This window comes from Oratosquilla oratoria, chromosome 9, assembly GCF_046742065.1.
Source record: "Oratosquilla oratoria isolate Oo_2021 chromosome 9, ASM4674206v1, whole genome shotgun sequence".
NCBI lineage: Eukaryota > Metazoa > Arthropoda > Malacostraca > Stomatopoda > Squillidae > Oratosquilla > Oratosquilla oratoria.
Window position 1 is genome coordinate 30,296,486 of NC_134785.1, and position 19,725 is coordinate 30,316,210.

Consider the following 19,725-nt stretch of genomic DNA (forward strand, 5'->3'; position numbering starts at 1 on the left):
CCTTCCTACCAAACAACAGGATGTTTTGTATCGCAAATTTCTCAGATACGACATATTTATACGTATATACTGACGCACACAAGGGTAAGTTTGTTACTTCTGTCAAAAATGAGAATTTGATTCTCGCATTACTCATTCCTAGAAGTGGCAGCTGTAAAACAATAATAAAAAAAAAAGCGAAGTGGCAACCTTGGCTTTTAACGCGCAGTGTTACTGCCTGTATATAATGTGACCATATTTATGTCATATCATCAGTCGTCGTCAGGTGTGAGAAGGAGATAATATACGCTCTGCATCAAGCACAGACGACGCGACACCAACCGAAATTTGTACAAAAATGGCGGGCAAAGCGCTGGGTGTCCTCTTGTTTGCGCTGATGCAAGTCATTGGCGTCTTGAGTTTCGCCGAATGTCCTGAAGGTTCTCTTGATGTAAGTAACAAATATTGATCTAAGATTTCTAGAAAATTAGAAATGTCTTGGGTTTATTTTGATCAAAACTTCATTTCAATCACTCCCGCGTTGTTGACAATGTTAAGTCCGTGTGAAACATCTGTGAAGTTGAAATGAACGTCTCTATCTACAACAGTTTTCGATTTGTCCACTAAAGATAATTCTGACCTCTCAAGGTCAAACTATATTGTTTATTACTGTCAAATGAGATATGTGGGGAATGCTTCTATTAGGAAAGACAATCTTGAAATAAATTTCATCCAAAATGGTATAGTAGTAAATAATATATATATATATATATATATATATATATATATATATATATATATATATATGTATATATATATATATATATATATATATATATATATATATATATATATCGAAAAAAGGGACATATAAAAAACCTAAGCATTCCAAAGGGATTTGGAAAAAATAGAGAAAGAGAAAATACAATCAGAAACAAAAATAACTTTAAAATCTAAAGAATTTAAGATATTTCTACGGTAGTATTAGAGATAAAGAAGGTTGTCAGGCATCATATGGCCAGCTTTTTTTTTTTTTTTTAGAAGGGGTCGCTGTTGCATGTCAAGCCGCCTTGTCGGCTTGGTCGTTGTCGGGAATGTCGACTTGAAATGATATAAAGGAAAAGGTCACTAACCTGAACAGAGGAAATTTGGATGAGCCACAAATGGATTTCGTGGCTTAGTGGATGGCAAGACTGGTGAGTGGAAAGAGATACTAGAGTGCTGTGTAAGTCGGAGATGAGGGTAGAAAATAAGGATTAAGGCGGTAACTATGACAAAAAAAGTACGGCGGTAAAGACTGAAGCAAAAGGGAAAAGATTCATGTACAGATGGAAAAAAAAAAAAAAAAAAATATATATATATATATATATATATATATATATATATATATATATATATATATTGTTGGCATTCAAACTGTCGGTGATTGGGGGTGGGTGGGTTGTAATATTATCGGTAAAGTGAAGGATACTGATGACATATCCTCGGGGGGAACTTTCCACGTGCACTCGGAAAGTTCAGTAGAATAAGAATTAGGATGAAGAAATGGGTAGGGCTCACCGGAAATCTAGAGGAAATTAATTTTGAGTAGGATTTCTCGCCAGGCTAACATAGGCCTTTTCGAAGTGTTATGGAGATGAATGAGAGCCTGGCGGCACTTCGACAGAAAAGTGTCATCCAGTTGGAGAAAGCTATTTAGGATATGCTGTCGCCTCTTTGCTACCAAAAGAATGTCATGGAGAATGTGAGAGAGATATCATCCGATACAAAAGGATCCCATTCTTATTTCTATTTACTTTTGCGTAAAGCCTACACGTAGGCACATAATAAGAACATAAGAACATAAGAATAAAGGAGACTGCAAGAGACCATAGGGCCTACACTAGGCAGCTCCGTATCCATCACCACCTGTCGTCCCCATCCATAAAGTTGTCTAATCGTTTTTTAAAACAACTGATAGTTTCAGCGCTTACTACATGAAATAGTATTCTGATGAATGATTTCCTTATGGTACTCTTTCCATAGGAGGTTCTTGTTTGCCGGGAGGGTCCTGACTGTAAAGCACCGGACTGCCGCTGTCCCTCCGTGGAGGCGCCCGCCAAGATCAACAACATTGACGATGTGCCTCAGTTTGTCATCCTCTCGTTTGATGACGCTGTCACTAAGGAGAACTACAAGTACTACGAAGATTTGATGAAACTGAACAATCACAATGGATGTCCTATTTCGATGACTTTCTTCGTGTCCCATGCCTATACCAACTACAGCCTTGTGCACGAGCTCTACAGGAAGGGACAAGAGATCGCCGTCCACTCTGTCTCGTAAGGGTACAGGTTCTACATGTAACATAAACTGTTCTCGTGTCAGCCACAAAACCGTGACTGTTAACGAGTTAAATCTAATCATATAACTGATGCCTCGATATTCACAAAGTAGAAAACCCGCAGCTCCATAGTGGTTGGCAACGGTCCTCTGAATCTATACATATCTCTGGGAAGATTTTTGAACTGTTGTCTGCAATGTGTCAGTGCGGGGCTGTTTCTATGTAACTTGCTCAAAATGGTAGGAAGAGGAAAGTAGTTGCCATTTGTCAGCTCTCCATGTGTAAAGAAATAGAAATGTAAGAAATGCAGTTGAAGTTGATAAAGAGAGATCTTGGGCCCAGTCCGGAGACCGAGTGCCAGCCCCTTGGGGCTGCACCTCCTGATGGGGGTGAGGGGGTTGACGGGTTTTGAAAATGGGCAGCATTGCTATCCATCTTACAGGGCCCCACGTTAACTAGTTTTCGTTACCAACATTCGCTTCTTTCTGTCACAAACTTTGTCATAAACAAATAGATACATAGTGATCGTAAATAGTTGTACAATGTAATGTTGTTTATCGTGACAAAATGCGTAAAAAAGTAGCAAATATTGTTGGCAAAAACTTGTAACCACTAAAGGTTTTGTGGCTGCCATGAGGACGACGGTACAATAGAGCATTAGAATAATACTGTATACATTAGTGAGTGGAAGAGGGAATCTAATTTTTGCTCTCATCAGGATTAATTTTGATTTTTTTTTCAGTGGAAATTGTAATTTGTTTAAGGCCTGACACCAGATGATTTAACTGCAGAGGTGCCTTTTACCCGGTAAAAGGTGAAATGTCCCTGTCTAACTCGTTTAGCTTTGACTTTAACTTTGACTAATTTTTGTGATCATTGCCAGATGTCCCATTTTTGTTGTTGCTGTTAAAAGGACAACTCTGTTGTTTATTCTGCTTGTGTGTTTATTCAGGTAGGCATTTTTTATTTATGGGGAAACCAAATTTTTTTTTTAATTGTTACTTTCTGGAGTGCAATGCCAATTTTATAGATGTCTGAACTGTCGGGGTAGTATTAAGCCATAAATGCGGGGGAAGTGATTATCCGTTTTATTTTTCAGACCACTTGAGGCGAGTTCCCTTATAAATAATGAAGATTATATTCTTTACCACCTAACTGTATTTGTACATTTAGTCTGCTTCCAGGTATTTTCATTCAGCAGAAGGGCGTTAACCGGTCTTCAAATTCCTGGCATAAAGCACTTCCTACACTATCACTTACATCTACACATGAAATTAATTTTCTGTCGTATTTAGGGCCTGCAAAACTGCAGCCGACGTAAGGATTTGCCTTTTGGCATTCCGTTGACCATTCAGCCATATACACTGAAGCCGCCTTTCCTACCAAAGCTATCTGTACTAAAAATGCCCCTTTGTATATCGAGTATCCTATTTCTACCGGTTTGTTCTCGAGGGTAACGAACAACTCATCGGGGTAGCTCTCGCAAAAACTACAGTATCGTCTTTATCTCTTCCATTCGCTACATCCACCGGTTGCATTTGTATCATATTCTCGTACTCCTCCTCTGGTGCTCGTGTAGCTTGCATCCTACCCAAGCTTTCTGTTCCTACCAAGATGAGATAGTTTGTACTCGTATCCTACCCAAGTTCCCTGTTCCTACTAAGTTAACAAGCTAGTGTGGTTCGACTATCTCACTTTAGTACTAATACTTTCAGAGTTGACTAACACTGTGATCATTTTATTAAAAAATAGTTCCGTTTGAAGTTCAACTAAAATCTCAAACCAATATCTGGCTAAGTTTCATCGAGAAGTAGGCCTCACTGAGGAACTTGCCACGAAGTTTCTGCTTAGACATGATGTCCTTAAAAAATAGAGAATTGTGAGAAATGCGACAGTGATGTGGTTTTTATAAACAAAAAAGTACGAGCAAATAATAACTACGTCTAAAGGGGCATTTAGACGCCCAAACAGTTTGACAAACCCGGTTTGTCAAACAAGTGTTTGAAGTGATGTTAGACCGTGTGAATAGGGTATTTGGTTGTCAAACACGTTCGACAAACGTGTTTGACGACCAAATACCCCATTCACACGGTCAAACATCACTTCAAACACTTGTCTGACAAACCGGGTTTGTCAAACTGTTTGACCGTGTACAGTAAATGGCCCTTAACGATGCAGAAAAAAGGGATGTCAGGCTGTCAAATCAGTCAGGTCGGGGAATGATACAAATTACAATCTGAATAGCATGGTAGGATACGAGCTACATTCTGAATAGCCTGGTAGGATAGTAACTATACTAACACTCTTGTTCATTTTTGTCTTTCCTTTCGTTCTCCCTTTCCATCTCTTCTACTTCTCGTATTAATATTAATTCCTTCTCCGTCCTGAACTTTCATCCCATCTACCTTTTCACTTTCTTCCATTTCACATAATATTTCTAACGCACACTTCGTATCTCTATCCTGTAGTGCTCCGCTTTTTTCTTTATTTTATTAATTCACTTCCCTCCTGATTTCTTTGCGGGGATCAGCTGGATTATATCAGCAACCAACGAAGTTATGCTGCTGGAAGGTTTATCCAATAAGGTTAGCCATTTACTTTCCGTCGAATTCTTTGCTGCAGTAACTAAAGGTGGCACACTAGGCTAGCATGCTACTTGCTTTTGCTTCTTCGTTTGAGTGGAAACGACTTCGGTTTCAATATTCTCGACTTTCGTAAGAACATCTCAATAACGTGTCTATAGGTTAACTTCTCTTAGTTCGTCATTCAGCTCCTCAATGCGTGTGACACAAAAATAATTTGACATTTGGAAAATTGAAAAACAAAAGGTCGTAACAGAGGTCGTTTCTACTCAAACGTAGTAACAAAAGCAAGTAGCATGCTAGCGAGAAGTGCCTAGTGTACCAACACCTTAAATTGGCTGCTACTCGCCCGATAACGCCAACAAGCATCACGTAAAAAATATTCCAGACTACAATAAAATAGTTTAGGATCATGATCCAAATTTAGAGAAAGCGAAACAAAATCAGCCTGAAAAGCCCTCCCCACTAATATATATATATATATATATATATATATATATATATATATATATATATATATATATATATATATATATATATATATATATATATATATTATTGCAAGTCCAAAATAAAACAAGCGGTTTGATGAAATAATGTGCTAAAAGGGGTGAAATAATATGTTGGATACAATGAAGGAGAGCCTTACCAGGGTCAAATCAAAGGGAAGACCGAAGAAATGGTGTGGTAGGGACGTTCATTATTAAGGGCATACTACAGGAAACAAAATATAAACTGAGGTACAGACCATAGTAGGCAATACAGGAGTGAATATGGAGTAATCTCATGATGCCTCGAGCAAAGAGGTCAATTAGAAAAATAAGCAAAAGTTAATAAACATTATTGACTGGAGCTGAAAGAGGAATAGAAAATAAAATACTAGTACCTTTGTAACTTTTAACCACTTAATTCTGATTTGCAAGACTGGGTCAACTTCATAGAATCCTGTCCTTTTACGCACGACTGCGGTACGATGTTGTCCATACAGATAGAAATAATGGTAAACTATAGTCCTTAACAACAGTCCTGTTTCTTTATGATTCCATTTGTCACAGAGACACCTGCCTCCATACAGATAGAAATAATGGTAAACTACAGTCCTTAACAACAGTCCTGTTTCTTTATGATTCCATTTGTCACAGACACCTGCCTCCATACAGATAGAAATAATGGTAAACTACAGTCCTTAACAATAGTCCTGTTTCTTTATGATTCCATTGGTCACAGAGACACCTGCCTTCGAAATTTTTGAAGGTTCTATATGTGAATTAGGTGTATATGTATACGTTCTCTCCTTTGATCATTACCAGGCACTACTCTGACGTAGAGGATTACTGGCGTCCAGCGAGCTACGAAACATGGGTCTCCGAAATAAAATCGATGAAGGAAATCTTAGCGAGGCATGCTTCAATGGCCCCTGAAGCTATTAAGGTGCGTACTCTTGATATCGCGATGGCATCAGTCATTTGCATTTTACTGCTGAATGGAGACCTCTGGTTTTCTTCACAACTCGTACGAATGCCGAAATACTGAAACTGACTACACCGCGACCAGTATTCAGAATGCGTCAGTATATCGAAAATATTTTAATAAGACGATTATATATGAAAAATACAATTAAAGATTCCATTTACTATGATATTATGCATATATATATATATATATATATATATATATATATATATATATATATACATATATATATATATATATATATATATATATATATATATATATATATATATATATATATATATATATGACATCTAAAACTATATAATCATAAATTACCTAGTGGCCAGTCAAAACCATTATCATTATCATTATTATTATTATTATTATTATTATTATTATTATTATTATTATTATTATTATTATTATTATTATCATTATTATTATTATTATTATTACTATTATTATTATTATTATTGTTATTACTATTATCATTATTATTATCATTATTATTATCATTATTATTGTGCTTTATTTTTCATTGTATACAGATGTACTTGTTCAATTATTTCTTGCTTTAGATATTGTAAGTTCTGATTTATTTTTCTTTTATTATAGCAAGCTTCAAGAATGTTTTATTTAATTAAGTAGATATCTAAATTTCAATTGATCTACTGGTATATAGATCTAGATTTCATAATTTCTGTACATTCTGGCCTTGGACTTGTTCTGAGTCTCGGAAATCCCCACATATTTTCTCAAAGTTTCATGAATATTTCAGTTGATTATGGAACTGACATCGCCAGGTAACTGGTTTGTACACTTAATTTCCGAAAAAAGAAATATATATATATATATATATATATATATATATACAATATATATATATAATGTATATAAATATATACTGTATATACATATATATAATTATATATACATACATATATATATATATATATATATATATACACCCACTCCTCGTTTAACGACCTACTCGGTTAACGACAACTCGGAGTAACGACGGGCTTTATGACAGACCAATATTCGTTTAACGTAAATCTCCCGAAGTTACGACGTCGTGTACGATAATTAAGTTGGCTGAGGCAAATTTGTATGATGTTATAAATGAACTTGTACGGTGGATATTACCTGTGAGGTAAAGTGTTCTGAAGCTTAGGTCTACATTACCATCCTGCAAGCTGCAAAAACTACCTGGGGTACAGTATATACCGGTAGTGGTAAATTTTTAGTTTCGACCATGGGCGCAATATAGCAATAGAAAATTAATTATTAATTTTGTAAATTATAATGTATCAACGTAATATGCAATTTTGTGAGCGGAAATAAAAAAAAATGCTAAAACAGATTTCGTAAGTAACGAAGTCATGTCGGACGAATGGTACACCATGTTTGTTATGATAGATGCCGATGTCGAAGAAATGAAAGGATGATAAATTCGTCTAACCTAAACTAACCTAACCTGTGTCTAATCAATCATTACCTGCAAATTAAATGTCATCCGGCTCGTCCTCGTTGTCGTCGTCGTGAGAGACGTTGGCAGACGACAAGATGGCGTCCCGAGCCTATGCTACCGACTTCGTTCATTAGCATATTTTCTTGTAGCAAGGTATTTTTTACTTTCATTTCCGCCCACAAAATTGCATATTACGTTGATACATTTTAATTTACAAAATTAATAATTAATTTTCTATTGCTATATTGCGGCCATGGTCGAAACTAAAAAAATACACCGGTATTCAATATGGAATGTCAGCATACGCGGATTTGGTCATATACGGTAATTTCAGGAACCTAACCACCGTAAATAAACAGTAAATAAAGCTTTAATGTACTGTATAAAAGAGGAAAAATACACGAAAATAAAGATACATGTATTTCTGGACATTGTACATACATAACATGTACGTATATGTATACACTTTCGCTTAACGACCAATTCGGTTAACGACGGCGCGCTGGTCCCAATTGTCGTCGTTAAACGAGGAGTGGTTATATATATATATATATGTATATACAGTATATATTTATATACACATATATATTATATATATATATATATATACACACACACACAAAATTATTATTATTTCTATGTATTTATAATGTTTTCGGTATTTTGAGATTCGTTAATTTGAATTCGTTATTAAAGCGTTCGGTATTCTGGGTTTCGTCATTCAAAGATGATACCAAGTGAAATAATTCTTGGCTACGAAAAAAGCTATCGTAGCTGATATCTCTTCCTCTCTCCTTCAGGGATTCCGTGCTCCTTTCCTTGAAGTTGGGGGCGATAAGATGTTCCGAGCCCTCCAGGATCTCGGCTTCGAGTATGACTGTTCATGGTCGACGCTTCATTATACTAATTGGTGTGGCACTAAGCCCCGGGGTGCTATGTGGCCCTATACTCTAGACTACCCAAGTATCCAGGTGAGTACTGCGATGATGATAGTCATATTGGCATACTCAACAAGAGGTTAGTGCAGGACGTTACACAGATATTTTTCTTTCCCTTTTGCTACTATGATCAGTGCTATGATGAAAAAAAAATTCTATACAAAATTATATATACACGCAAACATTACAAGAAATACCTAACAATAAAGTACATCCAGGTCTCTTAATCCAACACTCACCAACCGCCACTTGTGCAGACGTTTGTTCCAAGGACATAAACCCAATTCTGGGAATTTGTGGTGTTTTATGTCCGGGAACTCTTCATTGCCAATTCCTTAATATGAATTTATGCCAATCCAATAAATGTAAAGAGAAGAAAAAATCCGAAAAACTTGACATTAAAATTTTTGCTACATAAACAAATGGCCTTGATCTCTGACTATGACTATTTGACCTTTTAGGTAAATCTGACCTTGTTAATAGTAGTTAGTTACCTTTTCAGTTTGGATAATCACATTTGCATATATTATGATTTGCACAGTCAGCCTGTGATAAAGATATAATAACAAAATCTTAACAAAATGTGTGAGACCAAAATAATGTTTCTTATCCCTTTCGTTGATTTCCTGCTTTCTAATCTTTAGCCTGCTGTGCTCTTTTCAAGATGGATCACATAGGCTATTTAAGAAATCATCAGGAATAATCCCCACTCATGACTGGAGGAGAAGGATGAATCTGGCTACATACTCTTGAAATGTTTACCCCAACTGATTGATATATTTTCTTCCTTAGGACTGTCAAATTGGACGATGCCCTGAAGGTAAATACCCAGGATTGTGGGTGGCTCCAATGGTTGACCTTCAGGACAACAGAGGAGAACCCTGCTCCATGCTGGACACCTGTCAGAGGTGAGCAGAGGCGTTTAGGGTTCACATGTGTACTCACTTGTATATGCTTACTTATATGGGTCGAGTTGAGTGAGATGAATGCTCTTGTTACCCCCATGTTAACTATACTTCCTCTCAGATATTTTTTCTTGGACGCTCTTGAATTGTGATTAGGTTCTACAAAAATACAAGTAGTATACAAATTACATTACAAAGTATTGAAAGAAGTGTGAAACATTGACCTTATTTATGGGAAGTCCTCCTGTCAGCATGTTTTATCATTATAACATGAGATATTAAGTAGTTGTAATCATTTCAAATTTATGAAGGTATTCTTAGGGTAATATGAAAGAAAATTACACTTTAGAGCTTATTGCACACTTCACGGATTTAATACAGCAAAATATAAGAAAATTTATGTCATACACATTCATGGAGTCCATACTTGGATTATGATGCTTCATTTTGATCATGCAAAATAATTTAACACAAACAGAACTGAAAGGATGGATCTAAAATAATGTCAAATTATCAATTAGTCTGAACAACAACACACAATAGGAGTTCAAGACGAAATATGAAACAGATTTTTGATAAGACATTGGACCAAAGTATGCTAAAACTTAATACAAGTCCAACAACACTGTATATTGAAATACAAAGAATTAAAGAGATCATAAGTATAAATATCTTTGCAAATCATGTTGGAATTAAATGATATTGTACATATAATCATTGGGCTTCCAAATTCATCTAAAAAACCACATTGGCATTGCAAAATATAGGTGGGAGTGGAGATTGAAAAGATATTACAATTTGATTTGAAATTAAGAAACTATACGCTCATATGTTTGGCTGAGTTTGCTCCTTTCTGAAGTTATCACATGATGCTTATGCAGTTATGAAGATGAGCTTGAGGAGTATGAAACGGCTGTGTTTAGTCTGCTGAAGAGGAACTTTGAGATGAACTACAACAACAACAAGGCTCCTTTTGGTCTTTACTCCCACTACTCCTGGCTTTTAGCTGATAACAGCACAAGTCGTCCACGTCGCAAAGGATACAAACTGTGAGTAGAGCAGTGTAAACATGAATAGTTCTCAACTTGTTACTGTGTTTCTCTCATCTTTAAACCCTTTATGATTCTGTCATACTTTGTATGCCCAAGTGGGACACAACCGTGACATTCACCTAGGATGGCCCTCTCAGCTCAAATAAGTTATCTAAAGTTAGCTTAAAAATAACATACACCAGTATGCTAGTAAGTTGACGCAATTACTGTAGAGAAATTTACTAAGGTGTTATATCAGGGGCATAATGGCATACTACTAAGAGCCATCAACAATGTGTGTTTATGGTTTCACATTGCCTGGTTATTCCTTGCACCAAGGAACAACATTTTATTATTTTGTTGGTGATACCAGTGCTTCTAACTTTTGGGACAAAATCATGTTTAAGAGGTGGAATCATAAAGACGGTAAAGGAGAGATGGAAGGAGGGTAGCAGAATGGAGGTGTATTCACCTAATTATAGTATACAGGAAAGGAGCAATGCTTATAGGTTCCTGTCTCCTACTCTCCAATCTATCATAATTAGTTTCAATATCATTTAGTATCATGTATGCTTCCAACTTGATTTTCATCCTTAATTTCCAATTGTCATATTTATATTTGAATTTATGTTTTGTTCCAGCTTGGGGGTATATCACCTTCTAAACTATTCAAAGTATTGATGCATCTGTATGTAAAGCTGTATTTCTTAACATCCTTTAAACATGTGATTTTTCTTAATTTGTTCTCACAATCTCTTAAAGCCCTCCTATCCCTTGTCAAGGTATCTCCTCTGTCAACATAGTCTATCCTTCTCAGCGACTTAAATGCTGTGATTACATCACATCTTTCTCTTCGATCTTTCAAAGTTGGCAGATCCAGTGCTTTTAGTAACTTTTGTAATGGATTTGCTTCCCAAGGGATAGTTTGAGGATGGTCTTTTCCAGTTATTGCCCATTTCTAGTACTTTGCATTTGTTGTATTGAAATTATATTTCCATTTTTGTTGCTATGAAAAATTGGGTTGATATCTTTTTGTAGTAGCCTAAAGTTCTTTTTGTTTTTTACTCAGGACTTTTGCATCATCTGCAAACATGATGGCACAGCTTGTTTTACTTTCTGTCATATCATTGACATAGATAAGAAACATTATAGGTAGTAGCACTAAACCTTGTAGAACTCCTCTGGGCACTGCTTTTCATCCTGATATCTTATCTTTCAATATTGTCCTCATGTACCTCCCTTCAAAAAACATTTCATCCATTTGAGTAGTTTACCTCTTAATCATCTAATATGCTCCAAATTCCACATGAGATGACTGCAAAGTACTTTGCCAAAAGGCCTCTCTAGATCGAGGTACACACAGTCCACCCAGCCCTCACTATCTTGCAGCACATCAATCACTCTCCAGTAAAAGTTTAAAAGGTTTGACGCACATAACCTTCCAGATGTAAAGGCAAATTGTCTGTCAGAAAGCTCATCTCTTCCACATTTGATCCATTTATCTTTCACAACCCTTTCATATAGTTTCACTATTGTGCTGGTCAATGATACTGGCCTATGGTTTAGTGGTGTCTCCTTACTTCCACCTTTGGGAATTAGTATCACATTAGCCCTTTTCCAATTATGCAGCACTATTCCTTTGTTAATGATCATATAATAAGACTGAATCTTGTCCTCCAGTTGTTTCCTACATTGTTTAAGTATTCAATTTTAGATACAGTTAGGTCCTGAAGCCTTTGTCAATTCCAATGATACTAAAAGATTGAGTATTTTCCTAGCCCTTACATATACATCTTCTAAACCTGAAGTTTTACTCACTTTACTTTCCTCTAAATAACTGCTCTCCTATGTGAAGATAGATTAGAAAATTTGATTTATTAGTAGAAGTTGAATGTTGACTTTTTTAGAGGAAATAATTTTCCAGTCATAAAAGAATACTGCAGGATTCTAGTCCATAAGTAAGTCTTAACTATTATCAATACAATACCTATGTAGTCAGTACCGCACACAGGAAACCACAGGACCATTGATAGGTACTTACACATCCTAAAAGATGAGTGTCAGACAGAATCATCTCTCTTCTGCTCATCTTCAAAACCTGGTAACAGTCAACATTCACCTAAATCTGAATGTACAGCCCCAAAGTACTGACTCTGTCTGCACTGGGTCCATGATCTCGAAGAACTTCAACTGTACCTCTTCCACAGTAAGGAGGGATGGCAACCAGTGATTGCTCCCCTCTTCTTACTAGATTTCTCTATATTTTCCTTGATTTTTCTACTGAATATTGGGATGTGGTAATGTGTGACTGATATATCAGTTAACTACACCACTATGCTTGCCAAAATATAAATGGTCAAATAAATAAATTGATAGCTATAATATACATATGAATAAACTGGGGATCTGGGCTTAGACTTGGACATCAGAAAGTGGCAGGACTCATACTTGGACTTGGATACAAAAAAAGTGGCAGAGACTCAGAATTGGACATCAAAGACTCCAACACTCTGGCACTGAGACCTCATACGGGAATGAAGATGATGATAGTTTGACTAAAACACTAGTTCCCAATACTTTGTATGATCAAACATTAATAGGATGCTTTTAAAGGAATGTTTCCTTGTTTCTCCCTTACAGTTTCCTGGAATGGGTGGTTCAGAAAGAGGACGTTATTGTGGTGTCAATGGAAAAGGTCATTGAGTGGATGAAGAACCCTGTCCCTGTCTCAAAGATTCTGGATTGCCCAGATACATTCAGAAGTCGCTGCCTGGATCCCCTTGACTGTACTTATAAAAACCCAGTGCCATCATTTTTGGATATTGATGAAATCATAATGAACACCTGCAGGAGACCATGCCCTGAAAACTTCCCATGGCTTGAAAACATTGATGGTGCCAAACCCAATAAATAGCCATACTCTTTCATTGAGAAAAATCTATGGGTTGAATTATGAACCATGTCATAATTATTTATGACTAACAATTCTGGTTATGTTGAAAAGTCACTAAAAACACATATATTACGCTGTGTGATTATCTACATGTGTACATTTATATATGCTTTACTGAGTAGAGATAGAAGCTGTATGTAAAAATCAGTAAATCTTTACACAAGTCTACTTTTTGTTTGTATTTCCATTCTATGATCAACAAAACACATATTGTATGATTTTATAGAGGGGAAGAAGCCTTTTTGCACATAGTGTCACAGAGCCAAACCAGGGTTGCTGTGGCTGGAGTCAGCATGATGGAAAATTCCTTGGCTTTGGCCGGAAAATGACCCCTTAGCCCCCGTGGTCATAGTGTCCACGTGGGTCGTGCTAAGCCTACACAGGCACCAGATGCTATGCTAAGAAGGTGGGAAACTGGTACCAGGGGCGCCCACAGACTTTCTTGTGGTGGACGCACAAGGCACGTGCACGACTCACACATACATACACACTCCGCTGACAGGATCGACGAAATTACATATACCACGCGATACAGCACATGTGAATACGTACCACTCGAACCATGACACGTGCATACATTTCACTCGGTGTTCAGACACACAAGCGGAAATCCTGTCGCTAAACAACTCTGCAACTCTACCAGTCTCTATGACACATGAAACCGACAACAATGCATATGTCCACCGAAACCACACAATGTCACATTTTTCGTTTGCGTTTTCTTCTGTTTATAATTTATATACTACATAGATCCACATGTATTCTAGTGCATACATAATTTTAACACTGATGCTTTACCACGTTTCTAATGTATGTAAAACATCTACATTTTTCATTGAAAGTTGAGGGTTTTAGTAGGGAAAAATGTTTGAATAGGGGACCTTGTATGCTTGTAATGTCCAAACTGGACGCACGTGCGTCCGGTGCGTCCGCCTGCGGGCGCCCCTGACTGGTACCTACCTGACCTCGCGTGTCCACGTGGGCCGGGTTTAGGATTACGCAGGTGTCAAATGCCATCCGAAGGCGGGAAATTGAGTGCCTATCACGTAGGTCTAGACCAGTCTGTGCATGCGCTGCCGATGGTAGGCCTTATATGCCAAGGCCGTGTCAGAAGTGTGACCACTTGGTGTCTACTCTCCCCGCTCATATCCTCGCGCGACAACCCTCAACACACAGCAGGACAGCCAGATGAGCCCCTGCTGCGCCGGATGGACGATATTCTAGATAACATTGAGCAAGACCAGTTAATCTCTACGATGGACCTCATGTCGGGGTTTCGCCAAAGTCCATCTCTGCCATCGTATTGCCCTGTGGCCACTGCAAGTTTCCGGCTCTACCGATTATTCGAGCCATCATTCAATACCTGCACGGAGTCCGCGTCTGTCTGGACGTTGTCGTCTGGAGTAACACCTAGGAGTATCTGGTCCGGCTTCACGGACTCTTCGAGAAACTCGCGTCTATCCATCTGACCATCAACCTTCTTCATCTCATCATGTCACCATACACCCTTTTGGGGGAGGGGTGTAGTATTAGAGAAGTAAGCCAGGGACGCCGTTGCTGGAATCAGCAAGATGGTAAATTCCGTGGTTTTGGCGGGAAAATGACCTTTTAGCCCCTGTGGTCATAGTACCCACTGGTCACTATGCCCACGTAAGTCGTGCTAGGCCTACACAGGCACCAGATGCCAGCCTAGAAAGGCGGGAAATTGGGTACTTGCATGACTCAGCGTCCCACACAGGCTGGGTTAGGTTTACGCCGGCGTCAGACGCTACACTGTAGCCGGGATATTGAGTGCCTTCTACGTGGACATTTCCCACCACAGCTCTAGGCTAGTCTGCACCTGACATCATCAACAACACGTGTCGTCTGTCAAGTAACCCAGCTCGGTATATGCCTCCGCCTCCAGCGGGCTCCTTCCTTTGTGAGGCCCCACGGGAACGAAATGGTGGATGCTTCTGCAAAACAGGGTACCAAGGCACCAAATAATGAATGCTTCGCCGTTCAATTTACATATCACGACACCTGCAATAGAATGAAAAATGTCTCCTGGGACATCTGAATATTAGAATTTACCACCACTACATCTACTCGGGAATAGCTCATTGTTATGGGTACCAATGAAAAACACCTTGACACTGGGAAATAGTGTATTAAGTCACCATTCGATACATACACAAAAATTTACAAAAGCGTGCTTACACTTTTAAGGTTAAGACATTACTAATGCCACGCGTCACGCTTCGTTACAAACTCAGATTTGGAGGCAAAACTCATAAAGGCGCACGTAGGCTTGATATTGGTTCTTATATACATTGTATATACAGACACTACAACAAATCAACAACACACTCAATATTTAAGAATAAAATTAATGGCTTACAATACATCCAATGGTTGATAATGCAATGAATGGGAAAAATATACGCAGACCATCACACCATCGTAGATAACCTTGAGCCAACTCCCTTCGCGATCTCCTCCTTGCCACTATATTGGTGCACAAAGATACTATCTGTCCCTTTGGCACAGAACTGGCTTCATTCCAGTACTGTCTCTTTTCCTGTCCTAGCGTATGAATTATTCTTGATATTTGGAATCAATTTTGTGACTCGCCGTTGTACTTTATCTAATCTGTCAATGTTTAGAGATTCGGTGACCATACGGAAAGAGCATATTCCAAATGTGGACAAACTAACGATTTATATAGCTTATTAATATTTATGTTTGTAACAAGTTATTGAAACAGGGTGGGGGGGTGACTTTGATCAACAGGGGAATATCTGTTGGGGAAGGATGGGAGAAGGCAAGGGATAGGTGTGTGTGGATAATATTGTGATGCAGCCCTAAGGGATTTTTCCGTCTCCTCTATTTTTCACATGAGGGAGAGATGCTGGGTAAATGAAGTGACCCTGCTCTCCATCAGGCTAGCTCAAGGAGAGAAGACCTGTTGGAAAACACAGATGCTCTATCTCTGAATATGAACACATAAGATGAGAACCTGAAAGTACTAATCAATGGAAGAGAGATCATAAAATAAGAAAAGAGAAAACGTCGAGCAACATCCAGTGCTGCAAGCCAGTTGTAACACACCTAACCATACTTAATCCTGCACACGGGGTACATAAGTACCGTGATGTAGAAAAAAAAAAATTAGATATTTCCCTGCCAATGAGGAAGCACTAAAAGGTATGAAAATGCATTTTGACATATATAAAATTCGTTTACTTCCACAATATGGCATAATGAAAAATACTTGGACTACTGCCTATAGAAAGCTAGGACGCATTACAAAATAGAGAAAAGTATGACAAAAACTTTGTGAAAATAAACTTGCCGTTATCGGCTGAGAAGAAACCTGCACAGCGAAGCTATAGCGGTAATCCCCTACCACACTCCTGGCCAAATGGCCACTTCCGAAAGGGAGTGTGTGGTTGGACATTCCGCATAAATCATCGGAAATTTAAAATTCCCGGCTCTGTGCAGGTGGCGCAAGCGTCTACAACCCCACCTCCCCCTCCCTATCCCCTCCCTTCTTACTCGGCTGCACGGATTGAGCCGTCACTTAGCATCGCGGAACCAGACGAGTCGGTCACTCAACAACCCACCTTCTTTCATGCCGGTAAGTCTGGTTCCAGCTCGTGCTCTTGTGTTCTCGTAGGGAGTTCTCCTGCAGTTTTTCCCCTTTGGTGTTGTGTCCAGACACCTTTGGGACACCCCGTCTATGATTATCATTATTCTATTTTCAGACCAAACGCTTGTGTGTGGAATCCGGCTGCACAGCCAGGATCTCGTCAGACGGCCACCACGACCTCTGCTCCCGCCATGCCCCTTGTTTCTCACAAGCTGGCTTTAACCCCCTAGCCTGCGTTGTGTGCAAAGCGCGGGTTGAGGAGATTCGTGCTGCTCCTCCCAAAACCCGTTCCAAGCTAGCCGCCCTCGGACTCCTTCGGGAGGCATGGCGCAGAGCTCGGAAATTGAAATCCGCTGACGACCCCCCCCTGGTGTGGGCGGATCCGGCGTTAGGAGTGGAATTGGGCCTCGTTCGCCCTCGCCATCCGTCTCCCTATGTCTCCGAGACTTCCGTTGGTGGACAACCTGGGCCTCTCGGAGTACAAGGGGACGAGTCTGATGTTGCGGAGTATGGTGTCCCCGAGCGTCCTCAGGCCTCTCGGCAGCCCCATACATCCGAACATCAAGGGTCCTTAAAACCCTTACGGCTTGCTTTGTCAAGCACCCCCACGAACTCGTCTTCCTCCCTAGTTCACTCACGTGAACCCGGCAGGAAATCTCGCTCGAAAAAGAGGTCTGCCTCACCGAGGTCCAGGACGCTCAGCTTGTCCCCACCCTCCACAGCCTCTCCCCCCAACTCACCCTCCCTTCCTCGCTCTCCTTTTCCTCGCCGTAAATCCCACAAGGGCAGGGAGCCGGAGGACGACACGAGGGGAGAGGGAACTCTGGCCGCCCAAGTGGCTGCCCTCCTTCCGTCCCTGATAGGCCCCGTCCTTGAATCGGCCCTATCACATTATCCGGCCTTTCAGACCGCGCAAATCATAACGCACCCCTCTCCAGAGCAACCTCCTATTGAACCTACGGCTCTAGCCCCCCCTCCCACTCTCCCTCCTGGTCCTTCCCTCCGCCCCTCCGTGCCGGCGACAGGTATAGGACTAGAAGGCCCCTCTCAGGAGGAACCCCCCAATCAGACGTCCGTCGGGTTGGACGGGGTGGAGGACCACTACAGTTCTTCTTTTCCTTATCCTCCTACCATGACGGACTCTTTTGAGTTCCGCCCCTTCTCATGGTGTGACCTTCCCCGGTCCTGGGAGTACTCGTTTGGAGAAGATCACAAGCTAGTGGCCTGGTCTCCCGACTACTCGCTACCGGAGGGCTGGAGGAGGAGAGATGACGTTATCCTAAAGTGGGCCAACGACGCGGAGGGGGCTAAGGTTCTATATAAGATTCGACCCCTCTCCGCCCCGGCCTCCACGCCCTCCAGGATTTCCACCTCTAACACTCTGGACGCATTAGGTGCTCTCCTGGAGAACACTCGTTTAAACCCTGATGGGCATATGTTTGTCGACAGGTCGGGGGACTCACCGGCGGTAGCACTCTCCCCAAACGCCTGGTTCCCGCAGGAGAAAGGGGAGAAGGCCTTAGACATCCCTGCTCTCTTCGAGCGGGCCCAAGACCAACCCAAGACGGTTCCTCCTCGACGGCATATCCCTTCATCATTCCCCGTCGTCCTGCCACCACCCTTCGCGCCGGAGGGTCTGCGCGATTGCTTATGGCACTCTGGCAGGGACCCCGCCCTCCCCCATCAACTTAGTGAACCGGAGGCTAAGTTGCTGACGACGGAGGCCTCGACCAGACAAGACCTTGCCTCTACCATCTCGACCGTCACGGCAATCGCGATGATGAGGAACTGGCTGACGACGCTCGCCACGAGCTTTGAGGACTTCCCGCGGGAAGAATTGAGAGACACCCTGGCGGCACTCTCTACCGTGGCAGAGGGTACAGCCAACATGGCGTCATCAGCCCTACCCCCAGCAGCGAGGGCCTTCACCGCGGCTCGTTTGGCAGCTCGTCAGTCTGCAGCGCGGTCGGCCCCGGAGATAGCTCGCCGGGGCGTGGTGAGAGCAGCTCCCCTTTCCCGTGGTCTGTTCGACCAGGAAGCGACAGACCGCGTCTTCGCTACGGTCCCGACCGTCATCCAGATCCAACAACCATCCCAACCGAGACCTCGGCCCTTACCTGCTTACAGGTCCCACTCTCTATTCAGGCGCCCGCCCCCATACGCGCGCCAACAACAACAACAACAACATCAACAACAACAGCGGGCATACCGTCCACCACCCACAGGGAGGATAACCCAGCGCCCGCATCAGCAACAGCCCCAGACATTTCGGCGCCAACAATCGCAACACCACACCTCCTCCCAACCCCAGAGGACCACCAACCAACGAAAACATCAGCAGCAACAACAGCAAAAGTTCAAGAACTTCTGAAGGCCCCCAAGTGGGGTGTCTCCTGGGCTGGCACCACGCGTGGCCTGCGCACGGATGGGCCTCCAGGGTCATCCGCCAGGGACTCA

General features: G+C 40.7%; 1 protein-coding gene across 1 annotated transcript; it reads left to right on the forward strand.

Annotated features, from left to right (window-relative positions):
* The first annotated feature begins 237 nt into the window (after positions 1 to 237).
* LOC143028302 (chitin deacetylase 8-like) lies at positions 238 to 13,805 on the forward strand. The gene is made up of 7 exons (XM_076190178.1): positions 238 to 430; positions 2,005 to 2,300; positions 6,195 to 6,315; positions 8,611 to 8,781; positions 9,541 to 9,656; positions 10,535 to 10,702; positions 13,325 to 13,805. The coding sequence occupies exons 1-7, from the start codon at positions 338 to 340 to the stop codon at positions 13,596 to 13,598; spliced, it is 1,239 nt and encodes a 412-aa protein (XP_076046293.1). The 5' UTR covers positions 238 to 337; the 3' UTR covers positions 13,599 to 13,805.
* Positions 13,806 to 19,725: the final 5,920 nt, after the last annotated feature.

Bases quoted from the DNA above. Each gene is read 5' to 3' on its own strand.
- LOC143028302 (XM_076190178.1), top strand. From the start codon at position 338: ATGGCGGGCAAAGCGCTGGGTGTCCTCTTGTTTGCGCTGATGCAAGTC. The intron at 431-2,004 runs GTAAGTAACAAA...CTCTTTCCATAG, and splicing joins GTCCTGAAGGTTCTCTTGAT to GAGGTTCTTGTTTGCCGGGA. The intron at 9,657-10,534 runs GTGAGCAGAGGC...ATGCTTATGCAG, and splicing joins ATGCTGGACACCTGTCAGAG to TTATGAAGATGAGCTTGAGG.